This window comes from Rhipicephalus sanguineus, chromosome 6 (assembly GCF_013339695.2).
Source record: "Rhipicephalus sanguineus isolate Rsan-2018 chromosome 6, BIME_Rsan_1.4, whole genome shotgun sequence".
In the NCBI taxonomy this organism is placed as follows: Eukaryota; Metazoa; Arthropoda; class Arachnida; order Ixodida; family Ixodidae; genus Rhipicephalus; species Rhipicephalus sanguineus.
This window is the reverse complement of record NC_051181.1, coordinates 76,988,858-77,003,866: the sequence shown is the minus strand read 5'-3', so window position 1 is coordinate 77,003,866 and position 15,009 is coordinate 76,988,858. Positions and strand designations below refer to the sequence as shown.

The window sequence follows — 15,009 nt, the reverse complement described above, 5'->3', positions numbered from 1 at the left end:
CGTTTCCTTGCGGGCTTTGGTGCCAGGTGGTGACTTCGGGTTCGTCATGACCGCTGACAATGGCGTACGGTGCCTCAGTCAATTTTGTGACTTAGCATTTGCGGGCGCACTCTCGGACAGAAGTACAGCAAGTGACTTCATCAGTGCAGATGATGACGCTGTTTCTGACTGCATCGATGCCAATATCAAGGCTGACGTTGCTGGTGTCGTGGAAGTGGACCCGTGCGGTTATGAAGATGCCAATGCCGCCGTAAACAACCTTTTACCGCGCTACAGAGCTTGCATCGGCGTTCAGCGTCAATCACCGCTGTTGTGGCCAAATGTGCTGAATTTGCTTATTTGGAAAGCTTCAATGATATTTAGGATGACTGGATGACTTGATGAACTTGACAGTGCGCAAGAAGAAAGACAAGTTTACGCACTATTTTCGTGTGAAATAAAGTGCAGTAACTTGCAAAAAAAAGTTGCCACCTTGTTATTTAGAAGTGGCGTACCAACTTGTTCGCGAGTGGGGGGCTGGCATCGCTCACACTGTTTACCGTGTATGTGTGTATATATATATATATATAATATATATATATGATCTGAGGTGATATTTGTGTTCATAGAGTTGATCAATCAGAAACTGTTTTAAATCAAGGAAGAGTCTGCACAAACAGATTGTGCAGGCTGGGCCCCTCTATACCGCGACAACACAGCAGTGTTTAATAACATTTTAGAAATATTACCGTGAAGCTTGAAAAGTGCACCGAAGTTTAACCTGATCCTCTGAGCAAGTTATCAGCAAACTTCCCAGTCTTAGTTTAGCGTTGTAGATACGATGAGTATGAAGAACCTGCTATGACTCTGGTACCTTAAATTCTCACTTATTAAACAAAACATGTGGCTGACAAAGCAAGGTACTTCGAAGAAGTCTTCAGGATAAGCCAAGTGCCAATTTCTTTACTTAGACGTAGGTCCACAAAAAAATTGCAGCTCACTCAGATTCACTCAAGAAATATATTTTGCTTAGACTCAACAAAATTTTCCTTAACCGGACTCACTCGGACTCAGACTCACCAACATATTACTCAGCCGGACTCACTCAGACTCAGACTCACAGCTTGACGTGAGTGGGTGAGTCGACTTGTGAGTCCGTTAGCTTAAGATGAGCTTTCTCGAACGTGGTGCCAATGCTGTTTAATGCCAATATCTCACATAATCGGTGCTCTGCGATACGCCTTTTGATCTTTTACCTTGAAATATGAGTTATCAGTAGTTTCAATTCAGTAAGGACTTTTATGAAATACACGACTCGCATAAGATATTTCATCAAGAACTTCACGGGAAAGAGTTTGCGGGGAGAGGTCATGGACCCCCCCCCCCCATTCACGCCTTCGATCAATGCATATTGAGGTGGCGCATGAACGCCGGTGCGTTGACTAATGTGTGAATAGACTTCAGCATAAACGTAAGTCGATATAATACCGATAGTGATGCTGAAAATGAGCAGATAGGAAAATAGGTCGGCAACAGAAGGTGGAGCTCACTCATACTCACTCAAGAAATATATTTTGTGCTTAGCGCTCACTCGGACTAAGACTCACCAATGTTTTCCTCAACCGGACTCACTCGAACTCAAACTCACCAAAATATTACTCACCCGAACTCACTCAGGCTCAGACTCACGGCCCGATCTGAGTAGAGTGAGTCTGAGTGAGTTGATTCACGAGTGAGTTTAACGACATATGCTGCTAGGGCCCTCAGATAAAGTCTTTGTTAAGAATACCAAGTTCAGTCGATTAATACTTAAGCAAACCACATTGAGCTGGTTGCGTATAGTTATAAGATTATAAATGACTACGAATTTATGTCGTTCCTTGCCGTCCTACTTTTCCCAGCTTGGGTGGGGGGTGGACGACAAAACGGTTAAGTAGCCCTGTACTCCTCCCCTCCGGTTCCTCCAAATAAATAGCCTACGTAAATTGTGTAAGCTCAAATTTTCGTTGAAAAAATGTGGGCGATTATAACGTTAAACTATGCCGCATAGTTTCCTTCCGTACAGGTCGTTAGCTGTTAATGATTGGTCGAAATTTTCTAGGTCATGCTCACAGCACCTGCTCGTAAAACGACGTAACGAATGATGCGTAAGTGATCCACCGCGTAATTACCACGTACGCATGACTGCGTAAAAAATAATATTAATGAACTATTTTCAATACGGTGTATTGTTTGAAAATTTTTGACGAATAGCGAAGAACCAATGACAATGTGCCATAAAATCGCCTCCTTGTTACGCGACGTCACAAGTCTGCGAAAACTCGCGGCGTTAAAATGAAGTGTGCACAATAAGCAGCACATTACTGCACTGAACAATAACTCAAATTTTTCGGAATAGCTAGACAGTGTCTCTTTCTGAACGTAATTGAAGAAGGCTTCCCGCCAATCACATTGGCAGCGGCTGCTTATAGTAGCAGGCGAGATGGATTCATATGTATATAATAGATACTTTCAGTTGTAGTATAAGGATGTTGAGCTGTTTTTGCTCGTATACAACTCTCTGTGAAGTCATCGTTGCTCACAAAGGGGTGAAGAGAAATAGACATTCTTAGGAAGAGACACAATCCTTTGCAGGTGGGCACCCTTAGTCCAGAAAACGGTGGGCGCTGATCATCTCCCTGGTTAGGTAGATCAAGTAATAGGGCAAACTTGAAAGCTGGGCTTCTCAACGTGCTCGAGTCCACTGCCTTGTTACAAGCCGCCGCAGTCGATGCATGCTACCATATGATAAGCAAAGCGAAGCAGGCTAATCGGAGACTAAAGTGGGAATCTATTTTAGCTGTCCTGGCTAGGCACAACTAAAATACTGGACACTTCTGCACACTCATCATCTCACAGCAGCTTGGATATAGAGCAGTGGCGATGCTATTAACTTTCAGAAAAAGAAACTGAATTTCCTTAAAAAGGAGAGCGTTTGATGGGGTATAAAACGTTTACTGGTTCCCGCTCATATTTGCGTCGCCGATTACTTAAATTTCAGGCCAGGCAGAACAAAATAAAATCATTACAGATGGCTGTAATGTTATAGAGCCCCTACTGAGCGATAGCCTCCTCTGCAATGCTTGAATGCAAGACGCACAAGCGTGGAATAGGCAGCCCGCACTGACGGTAGCCTACAGTGCGTGGTCATGACACACGGAGGACAGCCTTCACAGCAGAATTGTAGGACAAATTTTATGACATAATTACGTTATTGCTGCGTTTAAGTAAAACTTTGCCTGACTTGTCAGTTTCCCAGTCTGCAGCCGACAATAACCACTGTTGAAAGTGGGGGGGCTCCACTCCCCCCAACATTTCTCAGTGGGGGGCTAGCACCCCCCCTTGCCCCCCCCCCCCCCGGTAGATACGCCTATGTTATTTAGCATACTTAGTTGTGAGCGAATCATCACGTTAGCACTTGTTACAAATTCCGAAAACTGTTTCGAGACCTACAATGTATTAATATAAGCCTTAAATACGCATATTTTATATTTTGAAATATCGATATATCGAACTCTTTCGCGATCCCCTTCGAGTTCGATATATCCGGGATCGACTGTATTTCTATTTCAGTTGTGGTCGTCAAATAAGCATGTTACCGCACGTGGGTCATTTTGCCTGAATTATATAAGGTCAATTCACTACAGGCAGCCATGACCTTCAATTGCCCAGAGTGCTCCATGCCACTAGAACATACAAGACAGTCTTACTAAAGCAGACAGTACTTGAGACAGGCATGGCATACCTACACATACTTCAGATATAGGAAGCAGTTATGGGGTTGTTAGTAGGAAAGTTTTTATTAATACTTCATTGCCTTCAACCCATAAGTGCATCTGCCCCAGACAGTTTATTTCCTCGCAATGTTCAAATTATGCCGGAAGATGGTTCTTGCATCTTGCCATATAATTTGCAAAAAAAACCTGCATCTTCCTGCAGTTTTCTTGCTAGAATCCCTAGATTTTTCAAATAAATTGCCCCTGAATGCACCTTTTTTAAAACCTAGCTGCAGGTGTGGCTGCCTTGTATAAGAGCATGAAAGTAAAACTGAACTTGCAAGTTTGGAAGAGACAGTTGCACAGAAAAGAGTGGCGGTGAGTTGAACGTACTTTTTGCCGTTGCTGATTTGGAAGACATTGCGGCGATCTTCGTCCAAGGCGTGCGCAACGGTTCCCCTGTCGATTTCCATCACAGCACTGCCGACACTCTGGGTACAGGATGAAGAAAGTCCACACATCAGTTCTCTGCAGCAGTTTGTGTTGCATGCACATGCTATGCTAACGTTAGACTCTCTTGTGCATCTCCTGATGCATTGTTTCGCCTACATTGCTTTCATATCTCCTGTAAACCAGCTTCTCCCCACGACGCATGCGGCACCAATGTCGGTGTGTAGTTAGGCAATAGTACTAGATGATGATTTTACAGTAAATTCAGCTAAAAAATAAAAATAGTGATGCTACAAGGTCAATTCAGCCTCTTGTCTGGTTTTTGTCTGTTGAAGGTGTTTATCGTTGAGGTTGGGCAATAGTGTGAGAGGAGGCGCCAGTGTTTCTGCAGTGGTGACTCTAACACAAGAGGAACTTCATTTTCACGGATATGTGCTGTGTACATTGAGATTCAAGTGCAAGGGACCCCACTGCACGCATGTGCATGTATGTGCACATAAAAAAATGTCGAAAGAAAACTCACCTCCCCCTTTGGAATGTGCATAAGGTGGCACCCGAGGGTGTAGAAGTAAGCTCGGTCCCAGCGGCTCACCATACCTGCTATTTTCCTGCACAGATATAGGTACATATACATCAGTGAAAAGGGACACTAGATGTACTACGCTTGCTTAAAATTTCTTGACTTGTTTTTCAAGTCAGCAACATAATTTGTCACATGAGCTCCCTGCATTGTCAAACTACAGCAATGTACGGCCAACACTAGTTAAACTGTGTATGGTACTTACGGAATGAAACGTGACATCAAAACAATAAGTATCAACTAGTTTACCCAATTACTCGAGATAATCATGTCCCATTGCTACCAATCTCGCCACTCAAGCTGATATTGTCCCTGATGAAAACGTTCAAGCCAAAATTTTGCTGATATTACACAAACTGAAGACAGTGGAAACAGATAGCATATAGGTGCATTACTTGGCCACAAATTGATACGTTTCATCCTGTAATACTGTACAACTATTAAAGAAGAGTCTGCAGCACTTCACATCTGTATGGAATCCATCTGCCACACCCAATATTTCTGGTTAATATAATGACATGAAAGAGTTTAATTACTGTATTCACTCATATTTTTCACCCTCTGTGCTACCTTGCAATGTGTGTGCAAATCAACACAATCTCAACGTTGCATGTGTACTTTAGGCTGTGTACAGAAAAATTCAGCGGGAAACTTCCTACTGGGGAACTGTCATATACAACAAATCCTTGTTAATGCGTACATGTTTCAAAAGTACTAATGGCATTTTAAAATGTAGTTAAGACAAATCCTTGACCCGGCACCACAAAGCCTGATCCTTAGTGCCCCTAAACTTGCGGTGTGGCCAATGCCATAATATGCTGCAAATGATCTTCCGCCTTTTCGGTAAGTGCAGAGACTGGTGGACCAATGATTTAAACTTTAGCATGAATGCGGCAATGCCTGTGTGGATAAGGATAAAAAATGCAAGAAGTGATCGCGGAAGCCGCTGAACGCGCCAGTACCACTCACTGCCGACAATCCTGTCACGATTGGTAGGCACTTTCAAGTACAAATGCGCACCTTACTAAGTGTACTGCGTGCTTTTAATGGGCGACAACGAAAATTCACTGCACTGACACTTGCTGCCACCTGCTCATGCAGGACTGGTTCAAGTGTGTTGCTTGTGGGAATGACTAGCTCGCCACCGCACAACAGGATTACACTCCGCAGTTCATGCGTGCGAATTCACGAGCATGAAGGAACTTTACAGCACACATTCCCACAGCAGACACGCAGTCACGGTACAAGTGGCCGCTGCAGTGATGGTGCGAGCTTCACAGGCGACACAATATGCATAAATAATTTAAATAATTACAGGGACGGTTGGCGCCATGTGGCTTCAGCAACTGGGTTTTAATGAAGTGGCACCAGTTCTTCTTTAGCAGCAGATCGCTTTACAAACATTCACACATGCATCGGGGAAAGCTGGACGAGTCATCCACTATGCCACCTTGTTCCTTGCCACAGTTTCGAAATGCTCCTTGGTATCATACCTGCACGCTATTGAATGGTCATGCAGGAGAGCTGAAATCTTTTCTATGCATCGGTTAAAGAAAAGAAAAAAAGCATTGTACATAGTACTAGGCAGTTAGTGCATAATTACGCTATGTTACCGGCAGGTATATACAATTAACGAGATTTTACTGTAGTGAATGGAATTCTGGGATGGAGGTTTATTAGTGCCGGGGCATTTACCACGTGTTTATCGGTGTCAATTTATTGGTACTTATCACCACTTGCTACCACTTCTGGACAGCCAATATTTCAGTTATAATCAGCAGAATTAAGTGAGTGTTACTGAGCATGTGCTAGCAAAAGTTTTGCTTAACCTTTGCACCCTCTTTTCAAATAAGGAAAAAAAAATTGCGCAAATTACTTTAGTTAATACGTTAAGCTACTAAATTATGAAATTTCTATTTGCGAAAACCACAGTAATGATTATGAGACATGCGGTAGTAAGAGACTTCGCATTAATTTTAACCACATGGAGCTCCTTAACATTCAAACCTAAGTACATAGTAGTGTTGTTTTCGCATTTGATTTCAGCCCCATCAAAATGCAGCCACCATGGGCATAACTCAGACTCACACCCTTTTGCTCAGCTGTGCAACGCTATAGCCACTAATCCACCATGACAGTATCTGAAAGTCTTGCAGGAAACGCCCAGGTTCATAAAGTCTACATTCCGAGAACTTGGGTCTTCGTCACCTCTCTGCCCAGGTGTTAACGACAAAGCAAGTCGGTGCACGTCACACGCGGGTACACTCACGTCCGGTGGAACAGGTAGCCCGCCTTGTGGGACAGGCCCGTCTGTGCAGGCGCAGAAGAACCCTCGGCAAGATAGGCGGCGTTCTCTTCCCCTTGCCGTGCCAACACGCCCGCCTGATGCGCTGCCTTCTCTGTCTGAGCCTGCAACTCTCGTTGCACCCTGCAAAGTTGGAAGCAGTTCAGCAATTCTCAAAGTCTGCAGTATACAACGTTCTCCTGCAACACACATACAGCAATCAGCCTTTAACAGCGAAAGTCGCTAAGGGTTTCCGCTTGGCAAGCTTGAAAGGTCACCGTGTACGAAGTGTGCCCGTAAACTATGAATGCCTGGTCAAGTGCCTCAAGCTGATGGGGCCCTTCAAGCATGAAGAACAACCAGCCCAGAGAAAGCGCCGAGAGTCAAAGCGGCAAGCTCATCGAGCAATGACAGCGTGGTGAGGAGGACGGCTGAATAAAAGCTGAATGACATGGAAGTACTCTCCACACAGTGACTGTGAAATTTGTTTGTACAAGAGCCTACCATGCCACTTAAAGCTTGGTTTATTAACATGTGTAACTGACCAATTAGAGTGGGAAAAAAGCTGTTTCAGTGTGTGTTGGGCAGAGTGAACACCTTCCAACAAGCGAAATGTGGGACGTGCAGTTTTTTTCGGGCAGTTTTCATCATACTGGATTACGAACTTGCCCAGCACTCAGTTCTTACGAATAAAAGCGTTTACTTTGAGTGGCAGTTTACCGCCAGCGGCAAGTGGCCGCGTTAATCTGCACAACAGCCGGAGTGTGAGTCGATGATTCAGTGAGCAGAAGTACCTACAAGCACACCCTGTCTAAAACCCACACTCTGCAAGGGATACGAAAGGAAGAAAAAGCATGGGCCTTACAAGGCTGAATAAATGTGGTATGCCTTGCCAATCGCTTAGACCACAGAAGAGATCTACGGCATGTGAAAAGTCATGATCACGGCACTCACTCTCCCAGGCTGGTTGCGATGTTGGTGAGGAACTCGTCCTGCTCGGCAGTGTGCATTGTCTCGTGAGCGACGCCGAACAGGGACTTCATGGAGTGCACATAGCCCAGAAGCGGCTCGATCAGTGCCATCTTGCGCCGGTACTGCAGCGCATTCAGCTGGGCATAGAACTGCAGAGACACCTGCACAGTACAATCGAGAAACAGTGATTACTTATTCGACATGCCAGGCAGCCGAGATTCAAAGACTTGCTTGATGAATAGCATAGGGCAGGGGCCTCAAACACACGGCTCGCGGGTCACATGTGGCGCCCGGACCTTTTGCTGGTGGCCTGGCCCGCACATGACTGTTTCTGTGCCATATATTCTTTTTTGTATTAAATATGTTCATGACTTACACAGACATTACCGGTGCCAAGCATTCTTTTCGTGAGGCACCCCATCCGGTGATCGTGCATTAAAACATAACCATAGAACAAAAACTCGGAATCGGCGTCCAGATTTTATATTTCAGTCATTCTCGAGATCAGTATTGATATGTTTCAGAAATGACCCAGAAATGACCCTTCAGAAATGACCCATATACGAGATATGGGAAAGGCCTTCGGTCAAATGGCAATGTTAGCTGACATTTTGTTCTTCACTCTTCCAACCTTCTTCACCATACCGGCCCATCGGGAGCCTAAATTTCGTGCCTGCGGTCCACTAGCTGACACGAGTTTGAGACCCCTGGCATAGCGGAAACGTTAAATAAGTTTAGACAGATGAGTTATTCTTTTTGAGCTGTAGTGTCATCAACTTCAACATCGTAGCGTTGTTAACAAAGAAGGAATGAAGGTGAAGGCTGCATTTTTCAAAAATTCTGCACTGAAATATCAGCACTTGAAAGTCTGTGTGACATTACACTTTTCAAAGCCTGCGAAAGCCTTACATATGTCTCGTAAGTAGGGGTGTGCGAATATTCGAAATTTCGAATATTTTTCGAATAGTGTTTGCTATTCGATTCGATTCGCACTGGAATTCTACTATTCGAACTATTCGAACTTCCCAAAAACAAGTACAGTCAACGCCCGACTGAAAGTGACCCCTTCAGATTTTCAATATGCTTCACCTCATTACACTCTCGTATTGCGGCAAAGCTGCCTTTCAAGCTCCGTTAGAGTCGAACTTTGCCAAGACACAGTCAACGTCCAATTGGGAGTGGTCGCTAGATTTTCAATATGCTTCACCTCAGCACACCTCAGTACTGCGGCAAAGCTGCCTTTCAAGCCCCGCTACGGTCGCAAATGTATTAACTCAAGAAAACGCTGGTTCCAACATGGAGATGAAAGATGTGGCAGAGTTGGGGGCTCAATTAATGCCGTTTTGGGCCTGAAATTTGGGCAGAAAGTCTGAAAAATCGGACGCCGAAGCTTTTTAGCATCCAAAATTTCAGATGTTCTTGTATATCAACGTCTATGAGGCAGATTTGGAACTCCGGACTTGAAGGGAGCACACCCTTCTCTGCCACATCAGTTGGGATTCCACAGAAGTTGAAAGAGGAGGAGAGGCTGAGGAAATGGCATCTTTGCCTATCACGTGTAAAGTGTTGTCGGCAACACTTTGGTAGCACCAAATCATGTACATAAATAAACTTCGGCTTCTACATTGCCTTATTCTTGATAAGACAACTATGAAAGACCACCCTGCCTGTGCTTCATCAACCTAGCAAAAAGAAACACTTTCATGTTGCTATCTCATAAGAATATGCTTAGGAATCCTCTCTAACTTTTTTTTCTGCAATTTCACTTCGAAGTAATCGAACAATATTCTAGAAATATTTGAGAAATATTTGAAAAATATTCGATTCGATTCGCACTCACACCTAAATATTCAAATTCGCTTCGCACCCAAAATTTTGCTATTCGCACAGCTCTACTCGTAAGTAAAAAAATCAGGCATAGTTAGCATTAACATGAAACTAAGTAATAAAAGTTGGCGAAAAGTCATGCGCTACTCAAGTGCATAAATGTGTACATCAGTGTGCCAAAAGTCACATGACTTCAATGTCACATGATGTCACACTGTGACGTCATCGTGATGTCACAAATAGCCAAAGTTCGTGATGTGGTCTTCAGCAGGTTAAACGCCTTTTACAGACTCACATGCCTTGGTAATGAATTACTTGTGTTAAAAATGAATGACAACGTGACCGCATGAAACTAACCGTGTGGAATCGGCGGTTTGCCAAATACAGCTCTTCACTGAGGTCCAGTCGCTGCCGATCGGTGTCTTTTTTTCGCGACATCTTGCAGTAGCGCCCCAGAGCTTGTTCCCGCTCTGCATTTTATAAACAATGGCACGCATAATATCACACACAGTATGTTATGATTGTTATGATCCCAATCGAGTTTCCAAAGGTGTATGCCTCTTGTGCACATATAGCGTGATCTGCACATCTGTGTGGTTCACTGCTGGCTGTTTTCGTCGCCCTTCCAAAAACTTGAATGCATGACTTTCACGCATGGAAGAGTACAGCTGATGCAGAACTGACAGTAAACTGAGTGCTAATAGTAAATATTAATGTCAGTAGAATTGTGACAAGTAACTCATTATTTACAGCTGTATACACATTTTCTAGCAATGCAAGCAGAAATTTCTCTATAAATAGCTGAAGAATAAGCTCATGTACTTTTGCAAACATTTAATGACAACTAAATTATTTGTCTTGGCTGTTGAAGCCTGAATTTGGTTAAGACTGAATTAACACTGGAAACAAATGAGTGCATCACCAGGCAAACAAAAATTAATTTCTGTTTTGTGTTATTCGCAAGTTCCTAAATGTGCTAAATACGTGTTGTAAGCATGGCTGACAAATAACTACCGTTTATCTCTCTTTCTCTCTCTCCCCCCCACACACACACACTACAACAGCTTTTAAATCAAGCTTTAAACATGGTAGGCTCTTGTAGAAACAAATTTTACAGTCACTGCGCGGGGGTGCTTCTACATCATCAGTGACAAAGTGTGCAGCGTGCTACAGTCATCACTGTCATTCGCATATTGATCACTATCGCAAACTACAGAAAAAGTATTACAAAAAACAGTGTAAGAACAGGACTGAGATTAGAGGAAAACATGACGCATGCAACACACATGATGGTTCACGCTGCACACTATCAAAGAGACCATACTGGCCACTTTGTTACGCTTACACGCTACCATTAAGAAAGCATGATAGACCATAACACTGACATCCATTACACTCTTTCAAGGAACAAACTCATTCATTGTAACACTAAATCAAAGGCTTCCACAAATCGTAGCTGAAGCATTATGCAGGTTAACGGGTACCACTGGATAAACTTTCATTAGGTCAGTTACACTAGACTTTCATGACAGACCACGCTGAGATTATGAAATGATGGTGGGGTACTGGCTGTCTTGTACACTTAAGATGAACAGCTAGAGATGCAACGAACAACCTCAGAAGAAAGTACAGGTAAATTCAAGCAGCCGTCGTTTGTCTCACGAAAAAAATGAACGAACACATTCTTTTGTAAATATGTATGACGGGAACCGGTCATCACACTTGCCAGCTTTGCATGTAAGTGAACATACTCACCTGCTGTGGCCTTGTTGTACTGCTCTTCAAGGGTGAAAATTTCTAAATGCAAAGAAGAAAACAAAAAAAGGCAATTAAATAATAGAAATTTCATTCACCAAAAAAGGCATACGTCACATTATAGAAAGTTATAAAAGCCATCTATAGAAAGTTATACACCAGTTCCGTGCTGCTAAGTGAAGAAAGTTGGAGAACGCTTGAGCTTTGCCTCAAGAGCACAACGCGATAGCATAATTGGGCCCCGTTCGCATCGCCTTCTCAATTGGTAGCCTCGCCTCGATTCGCTTCTCGGTGGACACCTCACCCATACCGCAAGGAAAGGAACGTCTGTGCAAGTAACACTGGCTGTTTCAAACTATCCTACAATGCCTACTGCAAGTACAGTTGCAAAGTGCCCACTATGCCATAATTATTCCTTCTGCGTATCAGCGAAGTAACCGCTACGCATCTGTAAGGCAACACGCGAACCTACGCAGCTGCTCACTTTGTTGATGCTTTCGCTGCTGATGATGATTAAAGATGTCTGAGTTCTTTGCAATGGGTGGGCCTTAAAAACCCCTAACTAATTGTGTAATTCACATGTATTGATGCTCGGCGCAATTCTACGCTTCTGCCACACAACATTACATGCGTTAAGGAGGCTCTTCGCATTACATGACATTCGTATAGGGTTTTTCTCGGAAGCAGTTCCAAGCAACGGCATGGCTCTGTCGTAGAGCACCTGCTTGCCACGCAGACCGCATGGTTCAATTCCCACTCAAACCGAATGTTTTTTTCATTCTTTATTCATTTGCATCTATCTGATGCAAATGAAATGAAGCCGACGCCGGAATTGCTGCAAAACGAGCTCTTTAACGCTATTGCGTTAAAACAAAAGCTACACTGGCCTAATCACTGTGCTCATAGTTCTTGAAAAGCAAGCTCAGTGATCCTGGCAAATGAACACTCCACGCAAGGCCACCAGGTAAAATAAACCATCTAGTAGTTCTTCAACAGGCCGTCGTCGTGGTTGGAGTCTCGATAAAGAAAATCCTCATGTATGCTTTTGTAACATTTTTTTAGGTGTTAAGTAATAAAGCCACATAGCAGAACGAATTACTGGAAGCAACAATGAAGAGCTAAAATGTTTCCTGCAAATATCAATATGCAATAAACACATGGTTAAAATAAATATAAATATTGCATATAATGAAGGTATGTATTTTAGTGTTTTTCAACCTGGAGCCAACATTTTAACATCGAAGCAAGTCTCTTTGTGACAACGTTGGCTCCAGGCCAAGGCTTGCCTCATTAATTGACTGTTGATTAAGTTGAGCCTCCATTTTGCAGTGACCTTTGTGTTGTCTGGAGCTGCTACTATTACTGTTACTTGAACCTTGAAAGGCACGCACGCATGCTCAAAAAGAACAGGGTGATTCCACGAGAGATCGAACATGCCTGTCCGGTCGCAATTTTTGTTTTGCCTGGGTTTTTTATATGTTATGTGGGCTCATTCAAAGTGCACGAAACCGAAAATTTTATTTCCAAGAAACGCTCCCAGCGCGTCAAAAAAATATTTGAAGGTGGCGGCGCGGGCCTCTTGTTTTTGCTCACTGCAATGTTTTCGGATTTCACGGCCGAATTTAGCACGAACTATAAACGATGTGTCGAAATTTTTCTTTGCTGGTTTTAATACGCATTACTGTGAATTACATCCATGCTTTTTTATGCTGTCCTCAAAAAGAAGAAAATGTGAAAAAATGGCAAACACGGTTGAAATCAAAAAAGGGTCCTAAGTTTGAGGCGCCTTGGCGCCTTTGCTATTACAAACAGAAACTTGAAAACAATGTCAAATATAGAAAAGAGCCTTTGCAACATTTATACGGAAGATCATTTTCCGAGAGGCAGCGCAAAAAAAGAAAAAAATAGTTAAAGAAGCGAGTTTTTTCAAAAAAGTACATTTTCAAAAAATAAAATAAAAAAAACTCCAGTCTCAATCTTGACGACAATTTTTTATCGAAGAGCGCTTATGTCAATGAACACACGGTTTTAATATCATATGTCCTCATTTGCTTTGTTTACGAAATATAACTGGCCAAAGTGACCCTTGCTGTGAGTGCTCACTTCAGGGCGACTGATGGTTGTTAATAGCTTGCATTGTGCGTAAATCGCAGTTTTATTTATTCTGCTGCAGCAAAACCTTGCTCTGGTGGCTTTTCGTCAAGAAAAATGTGTTCTCAGATTTTATTTGTGTCTAGCGTGTGCAAAAGTGGGCTGCTGCCGCCCTCTAAATGGCTAACGTGTAAACAGTTTGCAGCCTACAACCTCGCCTACAATCATCAGAGGAAAGATGGGCGCGCCTGTTCAAGATATCAACCACTTCTTCTTCCTGAAGGAATGCCTGGTCTACCTCATCGCGGTTAGATGTAGACAGGTTTTCCTTGAGGAGCGTAAAGCAATGCAAGCAGACTTCGCAGGTGTCGCGAAGATGCTCAGCCTATGACAGTAGCTTCTGGAGGTAGGCAACAACAAAAAGAGCAAAGAAAGAAAACTTGCGCAACGAAAATTTTCCTCAGCAATCTTCTTTTTGTGAACGCGTAAATAATCGGCCCAGAATAATAGGACCTAGCCATGGGCCGCAGGCATCGCGTGTAGTGAACAGCTAGACCTATAGAGCAAGTCGAAACGTTTATACTGAACGGTGCCGCACAAATTATCTCACATCTGCGCAGCTGTCATGAATGCGTTTCCAGAACTGCTCACGGTTTAACATTGTATGACTAAGGGTGTCTAAGCGCATTGGGCTGTAATAATTATTTTGTAGGCCACACTCATTGTCAAAACTAAGGGTAATGTCCGTCTGGCGCCACCAATGACCTCTGCTGTCCTCGACGTGGGAAAGCACTTTAGTAAAGTGGCAACAAAACATCATAAATTGAGCAGCTTCGGCCACTCATGGCTTAATCATGCCGCACCGCACGTCTTCTGGCTGTTGAAACGCTGAGGTAACGGTCGAGACGATACAGGAAGACTCTATCTGCGACGCCGAAAACATGTGATAGCGGGAAGTGAAATAAACGGCTCGGAAATGATTGAGCTAACTTTTTACAAATGTTGTTTAGGCACAGTGTGCGCCTAATGGGGAAGATGGTTAGAGTGTACAATGCACGTAATGGAAGGGAAGCAAGCAGGCAGTTAGAAAACAACTGCATAACAGCGCGCCTGCTGATTGTGGCATTTAGTTACAGATTAAGTTGGCCTTCCTGCACAGCGATGCTTTATTCTGTGTGCAAGGAGAGTTTTGACAAAGTGACCTAAACCATGTGTTCGCGGTGTCTCGCGTGCTTCTGATCAGCGAATACTGGCGGGGAAGTTGAGGTTGTAAGCTGCAAACTGCGTACGCGTTAGGCCTTTAGAGAGCGGCAGCA

The 15,009-nt window shown here is 43.5% G+C and overlaps 2 protein-coding genes across 3 annotated transcripts in view; one reads left to right on the top strand and one right to left on the bottom strand.

Moving 5' to 3' along the window:
- Nucleotides 1-15,009, top strand: part of LOC119395911 (uncharacterized) — a 595,703-nt gene that overhangs the window by 550,078 nt on the left and 30,616 nt on the right. The window lies entirely within an intron of this gene.
- LOC119395906 (DCC-interacting protein 13-alpha) overlaps nt 1-15,009 on the bottom strand; it is a 49,277-nt gene that overhangs the window by 22,849 nt on the left and 11,419 nt on the right. For both annotated transcript variants that reach the window (XM_037662922.2, XM_037662923.2), the window contains exons 6-11: nt 11,603-11,644; nt 10,205-10,317; nt 8,003-8,181; nt 7,034-7,192; nt 4,708-4,792; nt 4,128-4,225 (exon numbers count right to left, since the gene is read on the bottom strand). In XM_037662922.2, the coding sequence (XP_037518850.1) occupies nt 4,128-4,225; nt 4,708-4,792; nt 7,034-7,192; nt 8,003-8,181; nt 10,205-10,317; nt 11,603-11,644 (676 nt within the window). The remainder of the gene's footprint in view (nt 1-4,127; nt 4,226-4,707; nt 4,793-7,033; nt 7,193-8,002; nt 8,182-10,204; nt 10,318-11,602; nt 11,645-15,009) is intronic.